We start from the raw sequence: 12,559 nt of genomic DNA on the forward strand, positions 1-12,559 counted from the left end.
ACAAAGAGTCAGACACAACTGAAGTGGCTTAGCACAGACTCTGCTATATTCTGCAAAACAAGGTTTCAGTTCAGTTCAGTTCAGTCGCTCAGTCGTGTCCGACTCTTTGCGACCCCATGAATCGCGGCACGCCAGGCCTCCCTGTCCATCACCAGCTCCCGGAGTTCATCCAAACTCACACCCATCGAGTCGGTGATGCCATCCAGCCATCTCATCCTCTGTCGTCCCCTTCTCCTCCTGCCCCCAATCCCTCCCAGCATCAGAGTCTTTTCCAATGAGTCAACTCTTCACATGAGGTGGCCAAAGTACTGGAGTTTCAGCTTAACATCAGTCCTTCCAGTGAACACCCAGGACTGAGCTCCTTTAGGATGGACTGGTTGGATCTCCTTGCAGTCCAAGGGACTCTCAAGAGTCTTCTCCAACACCACAGTTCAAAAGCATCAATTCTTTGGCGCTCAGCTTTCTTCACAGTCCAACTCTCACATCCATACATGACCACTGGAAAAACCATAGCCTTGACTAGATGGACTTTTGTTGGCAAAGTAATGTGTCTGCTTTTGAATAGGCTATCTAGGTTGGTCATAACTTTCCTTCCAAGGAGAAAGCGTCTTTTAATTTCATGGCTGCAGTCACCATCTGCAGTGATTTTGGAGCCCCCAAAAATAAAGTCTGACACTGTTTCCACTGTTTCCCCATCTATTTCCCATGAAGTGATGGGACCAGATGCCATGATCTTAGTTTTCTGAATGTTGAGCTTTAAGCCAACTTTTTCACTCTCCTCTTTCACTTTCATCAAGAGGCAAGGTTTAAGTTAGATTAAAACTGACTCTATCACTTGGAAAATTACCATCTACAATGAATGCCATAAAAAAATTCTTTCTTAGACTTCTGTGTTGCTGCTCCTTCAGATATCATTATTTAAAGTTCTGTAGTGCATGCATGTGTGCTTAGTCGCTCAGTCATGTCTGACTCCTTGTGACCCTGTGGACTGTAGCCCACCAGGCTCCTCTGTCCATGGGATTCTCCAGGCAAGAATACTGGAATGGGTTGCCATGCCCTCCTCCAGGGAATCTTCTTGACCCAGAGACTGAACCCATGTCTCCTGCATTGCAGGAGGATTCTTTGCCATTGAGCAACCAAGGAAGCCCAAAGTTCTGTAGTAATTTTATGTATTTCTTGTCCTACTTCAAAGGCTTTCTATCTCTGGAGCAAATAGCATAAGATAGAAATGCATCAAAATACATGCTATTTATCATATGGTTAATTTTAGGTCATGCTATACCCAACAACTATTCATTCAGAGGGAATAGGTTGGTTCTAAAAAGAGCAGGTGTTGTCTCTTTCATTTGTTTTCTTGCAATTGAAATGAGGGTGAAGTTTTCCTTTGTCTTCCAAATCATCAGTAATCCATGGAGTAAGGGGCTTCTCAGGTGGTCCAGTGGCTAAGAAGCCATGCTGCTAATATAGGAGGTACCCAGGTTCAATCCCTGGTCAGGGAACTAGATCTTATATGCTGAAACTAAGATCCTGTGCAGCCAAATAAATAAATATAACAAATTATAATAATCCATGAATTAAACTTAACCTCCATGAGCAATAATGCCACTGACATTGACATCACTTCAGAGACACCTCCTTGCCTTGATGGTAAGTGTGACACGACATCAACCCCCACCAAACCCACTTCCTTTCCAGCAAATAGAAAACAGTTAAGGACGTGAATTCACTGTCAGGCTTAAACACTGAAGGAGAAAACTGCATTTGCTTCTGGCAAACATGAAGTCAGACCTCTGGTATTTCTTTCTCTTCTGCATCCAAGTTGAAATTCTAGCAGGTAAGTGACTTATTGAATATGCATTATTAAGTTATAATTCAAGTGAACATTAAGAAAAATCAAAGGTGGAAAAGTTAGGCACCAAATAGAAAGTTTTTGTTTGTTTTTTAGAAAGTAAGAACAATTACAGAAGAGCCCAAGGTCATGGCTAACAGCATTTATGTCACTGTTTTAAGATGAAAAATGTCTCATCAGATCATTAAAATTTTACATTACCTGCTTGAAGTTAACTTATAGTGGATAAAATAGAAGAGTGGCTTACTGTTCTCAGAGGAAGATGAAAGGCAAAATGACTTGTGTCAACAGAATGAAAATTAAGTAGGCCTGGCATTTGGCTGGGAGAAAATAAAATGGAAGGGCTTTGAAAAGAAGGAGTTTTATTTTAATCTTATCTGGGTGGTCTTTTGTCAGAAATGCCCTGGCTGCCACAGGGATTTTTTAGCACTAATGTCAAGGTCCTTGTGAAAGGCCAAGGATCAGTGGACAATGTAAAACAGTCCTTAGCCTCTGAAGACACTAAAAAAAAAATCATTCTGAAGTCCTCAATTCTTTCTCTTATATGGTGTATATCAGACTCTATTTGAATATTTTAAATAATGCTACCAACGATGAAATTAATATGTGTTTCTTCTACTTCTTACTGGGTATGTTTTCAATTATTTTCGTTTTATCTTTAAGTCTGGGCCATGTTCCCAAGGTTGGGAAAAAACAAAGTGAAATTATATTACTTTGGGAAGTTTTACTAACACTAAAAGTGCAGGCAGAACTTTGGTTGGTATACTCTTATTTAGAAATAAGTTTTGCAGTGGTACCAAAAGCAGACTTTATTTTTATCTTCAAAGAAAAAAAAAAGTGTATTAATCAAATATTTGAGCTTGTGGTGGCTCATGGTGGCTCCAAAGCTCTTAAGAGGAATGAGGAATTATTTATAGGTCCCAAGGGTAGTTTGGGGCCACTATACCTTTTCTACAGCCAGTGAAATCCTTTAGCTGCACAAGCAACAGGGAATAGCACGGGGATCGATATTCATTCATTCATTCACTCATGCATTCATTCATTCAGCACCAAGAACTTGCCATGTAGGCAGTCCTGTGCTGGCCTCTGTGTGTATAATGGTGAGCAAAACCAGGTTAGTCCCTGCTCTCATGAAACTAACTGAAAGGCTGGAGAGAGGCAAATCAGATAATTTTGTGAATGAAATGACAATTACAGACAGAACTCAGTTCTATCAGGGGATGTAACAAAAAAACTTGTGTAGACTGGGTGGATATGGAGGTGCAGGTAGTGGGTGGGGTTCATTCAAGTCTTTTAAGTGGTCCTTGAGCTGAGATTTGCAGGATAAATAAGAATAAATGGGGAGAATGGTGGGACATTCATATCATGGACATTTCATATCATGAGAAGAGTAAGTGCAAAGGTCCTGTGTCAGGAAGGAATGAAGTAAGTCAGAAAGCAGGAAGAAGATGGATGTGCCTGAGGACAGAGAGGGAAAGAGTTGGTGATGGTGCAAGATGAGGCTGGAAGGGAAAGCAGAAGCTAGACTATTCAGACCTTATGTGCCACATGAGGGATTGTGGATTTTCTCCCAAGAACTTTGGTTCAAGTCATTGAAGGGGTTGTTTGTACTGTTAGAAAGTGTCCCAGTACGCCAAACCCGACTGGGCACTTGTGGTGATATTATGCTCAGGAGATTCAAATTAACAGTGGTGTTACCACCGTGGAAGGATCGATCCAGCCTAGGTGGAATTATTTCCAGTTGTCAGACTAAGCTGATTAATACATTGTACTTCTGGAATGATATATATTTTAAATTTTGATGGAATCAAATCAACATTCCCTCTCATCACGCAGAAAACCACGCCACACGACAAGCTGTTTTCCTATTTGGTGGCAAAATTGGAGCATGAATGGCTAGATGGAGATAGTAAACTGCTTAACAATTTTTTTTTCTAGCTGTATTTTGCTCCTTTAATTTATATAATTGATTCAGCTGGTTCAGGGATTTATCATTGGTAAGGCATTCCTTATTAAATGAACTTGAGCATCTATGCTCCTAATTTAAGGCAATCTCTATGCTTTTCTTACAGTTAATTCTTGTTGGAGTATAGTGGCTTTACAATGTTGTGTTCATTTCGGCTGCACAGCAAAGTGAATCAGCTACATGTATGCATATATCCTCTCCCTCTGTTTTTGGATTTCCTTCCCATTTAGGTCATCATATTCAAAGTATCATCACAATCCATTTATTCAGCAACTACTGTTTTAAAGACTCTAAATGCAAAGTAAAGACCAAAACTGAAGTCAACTAAGTTCTTGCAGCTCCCTTCCTTTGGCATATTTTTAATCCTCCCAACTAGGTAGGCTTTCTCATCCCTCGAAGAGGTAGGCATTCTTAGATAATGTTTGAAGAATCTCAGGAAAGGCTAAGTGTTTGGTTACCTAGTATTTAGTGGCAGAACCAAGATTAGAATTCAAATACATCTGATTCCAATATCCACTACCTTTCTGTACCATGTTGAAGTAGTGGAGAAATAACATGAATCTCAAATAAGAGAAATTACCAGTTTTGTTATTTGGTGAATTAAGAGGGAAAGAAATCTTGGTGATTCTCAGTCTTCTATAGATCTCAATGTAAAATTTAACAAAATCATCTTTTAATGATTCTGGAACAATAGGAGGTTCTTTGTTGTAGAAGCATTTGGGAAAAGTGGGACCTTCTTTCTACATTTAGAAGACGTTCTTTCCAGAACTTATGGGCAATGGAGACCATGTGGGTGATCTGATGAATTCTGGTTTTGGAAAGACCACTTTGAAAGCAGTGAAGTGTGAATGGGCAAGATCAGGTGGTGTTTAATAAATGTGCATGTCTCATGGTGTGTTCTGGGTGGAAGCTGGAAGGGGAACCCTCAGGCTCATTTTGAGCCTTGATTTTGTCACCTAGGCATTGAAGCAGTGGTTCCTGAACTCCATCATCTGAGAGAAAAAACATCTCTTGGGTGTCTCCAGCATCTGCTCCTCCCCAGAGTTCAGGGGAGGAGTTGAGGCAACCTTTGAGCCTCCTCCTTCCAGTGTTTGTGCTACATTTAAAAAATCCAAAATGTCCATTTTTCTTTCAGTAGTTGAATTCAGGCCATTTTCTCACTCAGTACAATAACTGTATGTTGATTTAGTGTGTTTGTGCTCAGTTGTTCAGTCGTGTCCAACTCTCTCCGATCCCATGGACTGTAGCCAGCCAGGCTCCTTGGTCCATGGGATTTGCCAGGCAAGATACTGGAGTGGGTTACCATTTCCTTCTCCAGGGGATCATTCCAACCCAGGGATCAAACCTGAGTCTACTGTGTCTCCTGCATTGCAGGCAGATTCTTTACTGCTGAGCCACCAAGGAAGCCCTATATTGATTTTACTCCTTCAACATTATGTTTATTTTGATATTCCTTGGTTGTGGTATTTTCTTTTATTTTTGTTGAAATGAGGAAGTTTCTTTTACAGACTACAGAGGAAGTCTTCCCTCTGTAATTTGAAAGATCTGCTACACTTCGTGGTTGACTAAGTCACTGTCATATTCAGAGCATCTTAATTGAATATCTATTTATTATTGTAAATAATAAATCATAATTTAATAATGAAATGATAAAACCATAATAAAATCAATAATGACAATAGGCTTGCTTGACATGTTTATCCCCCACCCCCTGCAGTGACATGGGAACTTTACAATGTTCTCTTTTCACTCTTATATTTTCTGTTTATCGTACCCTTGCCCCTTACATGGGGCTTCCCAGGTGGCATTAGTGGTAAAGAATCCGCCTGAAAGTGTAGGAGACACAGGAGACTTGAGTTCAATCCCTGGACCAGGAAGGTTCCCCTGGAGGAGGACATGGCAACCCACTCCAATATTCTTGCCTGGAGAATCCCATGGACAGAGAAGCCTGGCAGGCTGCAGTCCATAGGCTCACAAAGAGTCAGACATAACTGAAGTGATTTAGCATGCACACCCCATATGTGGGTTTTGTTGAAATAAATGAAAGCTTGTAGTTGCAGATCATTGCTAAGTTTCCTCTAACAGTATTTCTCCTCTGATTGAAGGATTCTCTCCTTATACTCACATCACCTCTTTTCAATGGCAGCATCAGTCTTGCCATCTGCTCCTATCTTGTCATCCCTGTTCTTACCCAATGTTCAGAAGACTTCTATTATTTTCTTCAGATACCTTGAAGTCTCTGAATTCGAGCATGGGTAAAGATGTTTTCCTTTTACTCTGATGAATAACTAATATCTTTCCTGGAAATAAGATTCCTGATCTGTCCTCTTTTCTCTTAATTGTCTGTGGCTATTCATTCACTGTCTGCTGGCTTCTAGGGTTGTGGGTAAATAGTTCCATGCTAGTCTGACTCTCATTACTTTGCAAGTAGCTTAAAAAAATTTCTCTAGAGTCTTGTTGCTTCCCTGGTGGCTCAGACGGTAAAGTGTCTGCCTGCAATGCGGGAGACCCAGGTTCAATTCCTGGGTTGGGAAGGTCCCCTGGAGAAGGAAATGGCAATCCACTCCAGCACTCTTGCCTGGAAAATCCCATGGACAGAGGAGCCTGATAGGCTACAGTCCATGGGGTCGCAAAGAGTCAGACACGACTGAGCGACTTATTGGAATCAGGAATTCCACTAGGATATGCCTAAAATTCTGTGAGTGTTTTCATTAACATTGTTTGAGATTGAGTGAGTCTTTTCAAACTGAAGATTTCAGTTCTTTATTTTAAACTTTTGGGATATTTTTTTCTCCCCGTGGTTGTTTAGTCATATCTTTGTCTTTTTTTTCCTTCTTTCTAGAAATGCTTATTATTTTCATGAAGGTCTTGAGATCCTTGTTGTTTCATAATTAGTGAACAAAATGACTTTCATAACTTGCAATTGGTATTAACAACTTCCTCAGATGAAATGGAATATTTTGGTTTTTGAATTGCTAGCAGCATATTCCAATTTCTTAGTAGAAACAAAATGCGAGTGTGTAGGGAGGATTTCAGTTCTCATCTAAGCTTTGCTCACTGTAGTATCCATAGACTTGCTTGACAAAAAACATTGGCCTCAGTATTCACAGTTGTAAACTGAGCAAAACCTATAGCTTGTGCTGATTCCCTATCCTAACAGTGTGACTCTTATACATAAAAGATGCAAAAGATAAAATTTCAAAGCCCAGTATATATATAAACATATGTATACACATACATATACATATACACACATGTATATATACATACACTTACACATCATTTTGGAGAAGGCAATGGCACCCCACTCCAGTACTCTTGCCTGGAAAATCCCATGGACAGAGGAACCTGATAGGCTGCAGTCCATGGGGTCGCTAAAAGTCGGACACAACTGAGCAACTTCACTTTCACTTTTCATTTTCATGCATTGGAGAAGGAAATGGCAACCCACTCCAGTGTTCTTGCCTGGAGAATCCCAGCGACGGGGGACCCTGGTGGGCTGCCATCTATGGGGTCGCACAGATTTGGACACGACTGAAGCAACTTAGCAGCAGCAGCAGCACACATCATTTGCTGTTTTCAATGCCTGAATAAAAAGTCACATTTACTCCATAAATGGCATCTCTGTGCTACTTCTATTCTAATAAGTTGAGCTTATTAAATGACACATTTTGGTCATTCTAAGTAAAATAAGAATATGGCATTCAACACATTTTAAGGAAAATTCAAAATTACACTTTGGAGTTTGTAACTTAAGTATGCAAAAAATATGTAACACAAATGAGAGCTGTTAGTCAACAAGTGATTTTTTCCCATTAGTCCAGCCTGTATGGTTGATTAAAACAGGCAAGTTTAGAGAGAGGCAGAAATCGGGATATGAACCTCCTCTGACTCTGGCAGACATACTGGTGTCTGGATCTACTTTGCATGAAGAAAAGCCAAGAAGAATCAGGTTGTCTTTAAGGAAAGTAATGGACTCAAGAATTTTGAGTCAGTCAACCACTAGTTCTGATAGTGTCTTTTGTTTGTCTGAGTGTATTGCCATAGATGTGGCATTTCCAACAAGCAACAGAGGATCACTTAGAAGGAACTTCTTCAAATGTAAAACATCAAAGTTTTTACAGCCAGCAATTATACTCTCCTATGGCTTAGAGACAAAAAAATTCATTCATAAAAAACAAGAAACAGAAATAAACTTCTGCTGCTGCTGCTGCTAAGTCGCTTCAGTTGTGTCCAAATCTGTGCGACCCCATAGATGGCAGCCCACCAGGCTCCCCTGTCCCTGGGATTCTCCAGGCAAGAACACTGGAGTGCGTTGCCATTTCCTTCTCCAACGCATGAAAGTGAAAATTGAAAGTGAAGTTGCTCAGTCGTGTCCGACTCTTCGACTCTTCGTGACCCCATGGATTGCAGCCTACCATTCTAAATTCAAGCTTTGTTCATTTTGTACTATTTAGGACTGAAGCAAAATCTTCTTGGAGTTCCTGTTTGTACTTATTTAACTATGAGAGTTCTTATAGATGTGAATATATCTGTTTACTTTTCTACAGGCAAGTAAGTTACAATACTTAACAAGAATTTAGACCTCATCAGAGCAAGGACCCAGACTTTGTTGCAGGTTCAAGTACACAAGGCTGCTCAACACACAATGGTTTGAGGCTGTCTAGGGAAATGAGTGTATTAAACACAATGTAATTTCATATAAAATAAATAATTTTATGTATTTTTTGGTCTATAATAACCTTTTCAATCATATGAAACATATGTGGCACCAACATCAGTTCAGTTCAGTTCAGTCGCTCGGTCGTGTCCGACTCTTTGCGACCCCATGAATCACATCACGACAGGCCTCCCTGTCCATCACCAACTCCCAGAGTTCACCCAAACTCATGTGCATCGAGTCAGTGATGCCATCCAGCCATCTCATCCTCTGTCGTCCCCTTCTCCTCCCGCCCCCAATCCCTCCCAGCATCAGAGTCTTTTCCAATGAGTCAACTCTTCCCATGAGGTGGCTAAAGTATTGGAGTTTCAGCCTCAGCATCAGTCCATCCAATGAACACCCAGGACTGAGCTCCTTTAGGATGGACTGGTTGGATCTCCTTGCAGTCCAAGGGACTCTCAAGAGTATTCTCCAACACCACAGTTCAAAAGCATCAATTCTTCGGCACTCAGCCTTCTTCACAGTCCAACTCTCACATCCATACATGACCACTGGAAAAACCATAGCCTTGACTAGATGGACTTTTGTTGGCAAAGTAACGTGTCTGCTTTTGAATATGCTATCTAGGTTGGTCATAACTTTCCTTCCAAGGAGTAAGTGCCTTTTAATTTCATGGCTGCAGTCACCATCTGCAGTGATTTTGGAGCCCAAAAAAATAAAGTCTGACACTGTTTCCACTGTTTCCCCATATATTTCCCATGAAGTAATGGGACCAGATGCCATGAATGTTAGTTTTCTGAATGTTGAGCTTTAAGCCAACTTTTTCACTCTCCTCTTTCACTTTCATCAAGAGGCTTTTTAGTTCCTCTTCACTTTCTGCCATAAGGGTGGTGTCATCTGCATAGCTGAGGTTATTGATATTTCTCCCGGCAATCCTGATTCCAGCTTGTGCTTCTTCCAGCCCAGCGTTTCTCATGATGTACTCTGCATATAAGTTAAATAAGCACAGTGACAATATACAGCCTTGACGTACTCCTTTTTCTATTTGGAACCAGTCTGGTGTTCCATGTCCAGTTTTAACTGTTGCTTCCTGACCTGCATACAGGTTTCTCAAGAGGCAGGTCAGGTGGTCTGGTATGCCCATCTCTTTCAGAATTTTCCACAGTTTACTGTGATCCACACAGTCAAAGGCTTTGGCATAGTCAATAAAGCAGAAATAGATGTTTTTCTGGAACTCTCTTGCTTTTTCAAAGATCCAGCAGATGTTGGCAATTTGATCTTTGGTTCCTCTGCCTTTCCTAAAACCAGCTCGAACATCTGGAAGTTCATGGTTCACATATTGCTGAAGCCTGGCTTGGAGAATTTTGAGCATTACTTCACTAGCGTGTGAGATGAGCGCAATTGTGTGGTATTGTGAGCATTCTTTGGCATTGCCTTTCTTTGGGATTGGAATGAAAACTGAACTTTTCCAGTCCTGTGACCACTGCTGAGTTTTCCAAATTTGCTGGCGTATTGAGTGCAGCACTTTCACAGCATCATCTTCCAGGATTTGAAATAGCTCAACTGGAATTTCATCACCTCCACTAGCTTTGTTCATAGTCATGCTTCCTAAGGCCCACTTGACTTCACATTCTAGGATGTGCGGCTCTAGATCAGTGATCACACCATCGTGATTATCTTGGTCATGAGGATCTTTTTTGTACAGTTCTTCTGTGTATTCTTGCTATCTCTTCTTAATATCTTCTGCTCCTGTTAGATCCATACCATTTCTGTCCTTTATCGAGCCCATCTTTGCATGAAATGTCCCCTTGGCGCCAACATAAACACCACTTTAAGTATTTGGGACATTTATATACCTGATACATCTTGAAGGAAAAGAAATAATTGAAAATAACTTCTAAATCTAGGTTAATGTTAAGAACTTCTTTTTCTCAGCAAGTCTCTTTAGCTTCTGTGCTTCAGTTTCTATAAAATTAGGGAGTTGGGCTAGATTATTGGACTAAGGGGCTCTTTAGGAAGGGTGACTCTGGTTTCAGATTGTCTAGGTTCAAATCATGGCTCTATCTCATTTTGGGCCCATTTTTCACACCTCAGTTTCCTTATCTGTAAAATAGGAATAAATATAGAAAATCTGATGTCAAATACTGTTATAAACATCAAATGATATATTGATGTCATGTATCTAAAACCTTAATACATGAGAAACATGCAATGCTTATAAGTTGCAATTATTATTATTATTATTATTTGGAAGCTTTGGAAGGCTTAGATATTTGTATAACTCCAGAACCACTGGGCTTCAGAGAATTGGTTGGGTGTCATTCAGTCTGAGCCTTTGCCTTTGGACTTGGAAATAAGTGTTCTCCATTATCTAGTAAATAGGATCTTTTGCTCTGTTTTCCTTGTTCACCTCCTCACCCCAATGAAGGACATTTACCAATCATGCTCATTTTTCATATTCATCTGCTCATTCATTCATTATTATTGAGTATCTAATATACTCCAGGTCCTGGGATTATTTAAGTGACCATGATACAATCTTTATACTTGTAAAGCTATTGGTTAAATGAGAAAGATAGACAAAAATAATTATGATCTAAGCTTATACATATTATAAACATATCAATGTAAACAAAGATTAATTGAGAGCATAGAGATGGGGATCTTTGTCTAGGGGTCTCTGAGACCAGTTTAAACTTGTTCTTAAAGGATGAACAAGGATTCCTAAGCAAATAAAGTGGTAATAGGCTATTCTAGTCTCTGGGGATAGAGGTAACCAAGTTAAAGGAATGGCCAAAATGTATAGTGCAGCTTGAAGCTATATGGTCCTTAATATCATGAAAGGGTTTTGTATTATGCCAAGAAAATTGTTTTTTTTAACCTCATAAGCAAAAAGGTAATGGATATTTTTAACCTGGGGAGTGGCATGCTTTTTAGGAACACAATTTTGGAAGCAGGCATAGAGGCTAGATTTGGAGGGAGTGATGGCTGTTGAGAATGCCAGTCAAGAAGATGCTTCTACAGATGAGGGAAGTTGTGAAATAGTCCTGGATTGGTGATAGGAATACAGAAGAGCAACTGAATTTGAGAGCAACTGGACTTGGTGACTAATAGAATCAGGACAGTCAGAGAGACAGATCAGAGAGAGGGAGACCTGAGGAAGACTGAGGTCCTAACTCCTTAAAGGACAGGATTTGTTTGGGTTTGGTAAGTGAATGCTGAGTTCAGTCTGGAAATGCTACTCTTGATGTGTCAGGCACATCCTGAGAAAGATGTTGAAAGGAAGCCGGAAAGAAGGAACTAAGCCAAGGGAACGGTGGGCTGGAGATAAAGGTTACTGGAGTAGAGAGTAGAGTTAATTTTAATTACTTGTAAATATCACGACAAAGTTTATAACATCTCGGGGATTTTTCCATCAGTTTTTACTAGAAGAAAACCAATCTTTCATTTAAAAGCATTACACATTTGGGAACACCAAAGGTTGTTTTACCTCCTCTATAGAGTTCCTTGGAGAAAAAAGCAATTCACACAATCTATGCTTGTGTCAGTATGCACGTGCACACACACACACACACACACTTTTGGCTTTTTAACTTTCTCCTTATTTTTTTTTCTTAATTTTTTTTTACTTCCTTTTCTGCAAATGTTAAGACTTTGGATTGGGCTTATTTTGCCTACCCTTGCTACTGATTTAAATCTCTACTTTAGATTATGGATGCCTTTGAATAATAAGGTAAATATTGGAGAAGGCAATGGCACCCCACTCCAGTACTCTTGCCTGGAGAATCCCATGGACGGAGGAGCCTGGAAGGCTGCAGTCCACGGGGTTGCTGAGGGTCGGACACGACTGAGCAACTTTACTTTCACTTTTCACTTTAATGCATTGGAGAAGCAAATGGCGACCCACTCCAGTGTTCTTGCCTGGAGAATCCCAGGGACGGGAGAGCCTCGTAGGCTGCTGTCTATGGGGTCACACAGAGTCGGACATGACTGAAGTGACATAGCAGCAGCAGCAGCAGCAGCTGTTTTTCTGGAGAAGGCAATGGCAACCCACTCCAGTACTCTTGTCTGGAAAATCCCATGG

At 40.4% G+C, this 12,559-nt stretch overlaps 1 protein-coding gene across 8 annotated transcripts in view; it reads left to right on the forward strand.

Annotated features, from left to right (window-relative positions):
• The window catches only part of ICOS (inducible T cell costimulator), a 114,503-nt gene that overhangs the window by 15,164 nt on the left and 86,780 nt on the right, over positions 1 to 12,559 (forward strand). For 3 of the 8 annotated variants that reach the window (XM_055573188.1, XM_055573187.1, XM_055573186.1), the window contains one exon: positions 1,696 to 1,834. The exons of the other annotated variants lie outside the window; for them this stretch is intronic. In XM_055573188.1, coding sequence (XP_055429163.1) covers positions 1,777 to 1,834 — 58 coding nt within the window. In that variant the 5' untranslated portion in view covers positions 1,696 to 1,776. The remainder of the gene's footprint in view (positions 1 to 1,695; positions 1,835 to 12,559) is intronic. 8 annotated transcript variants of the gene reach the window in all.

Source organism: Bubalus kerabau, chromosome 3 (genome assembly GCF_029407905.1).
Source record: "Bubalus kerabau isolate K-KA32 ecotype Philippines breed swamp buffalo chromosome 3, PCC_UOA_SB_1v2, whole genome shotgun sequence".
Lineage (NCBI taxonomy): Eukaryota > Metazoa > Chordata > Mammalia > Artiodactyla > Bovidae > Bubalus > Bubalus kerabau.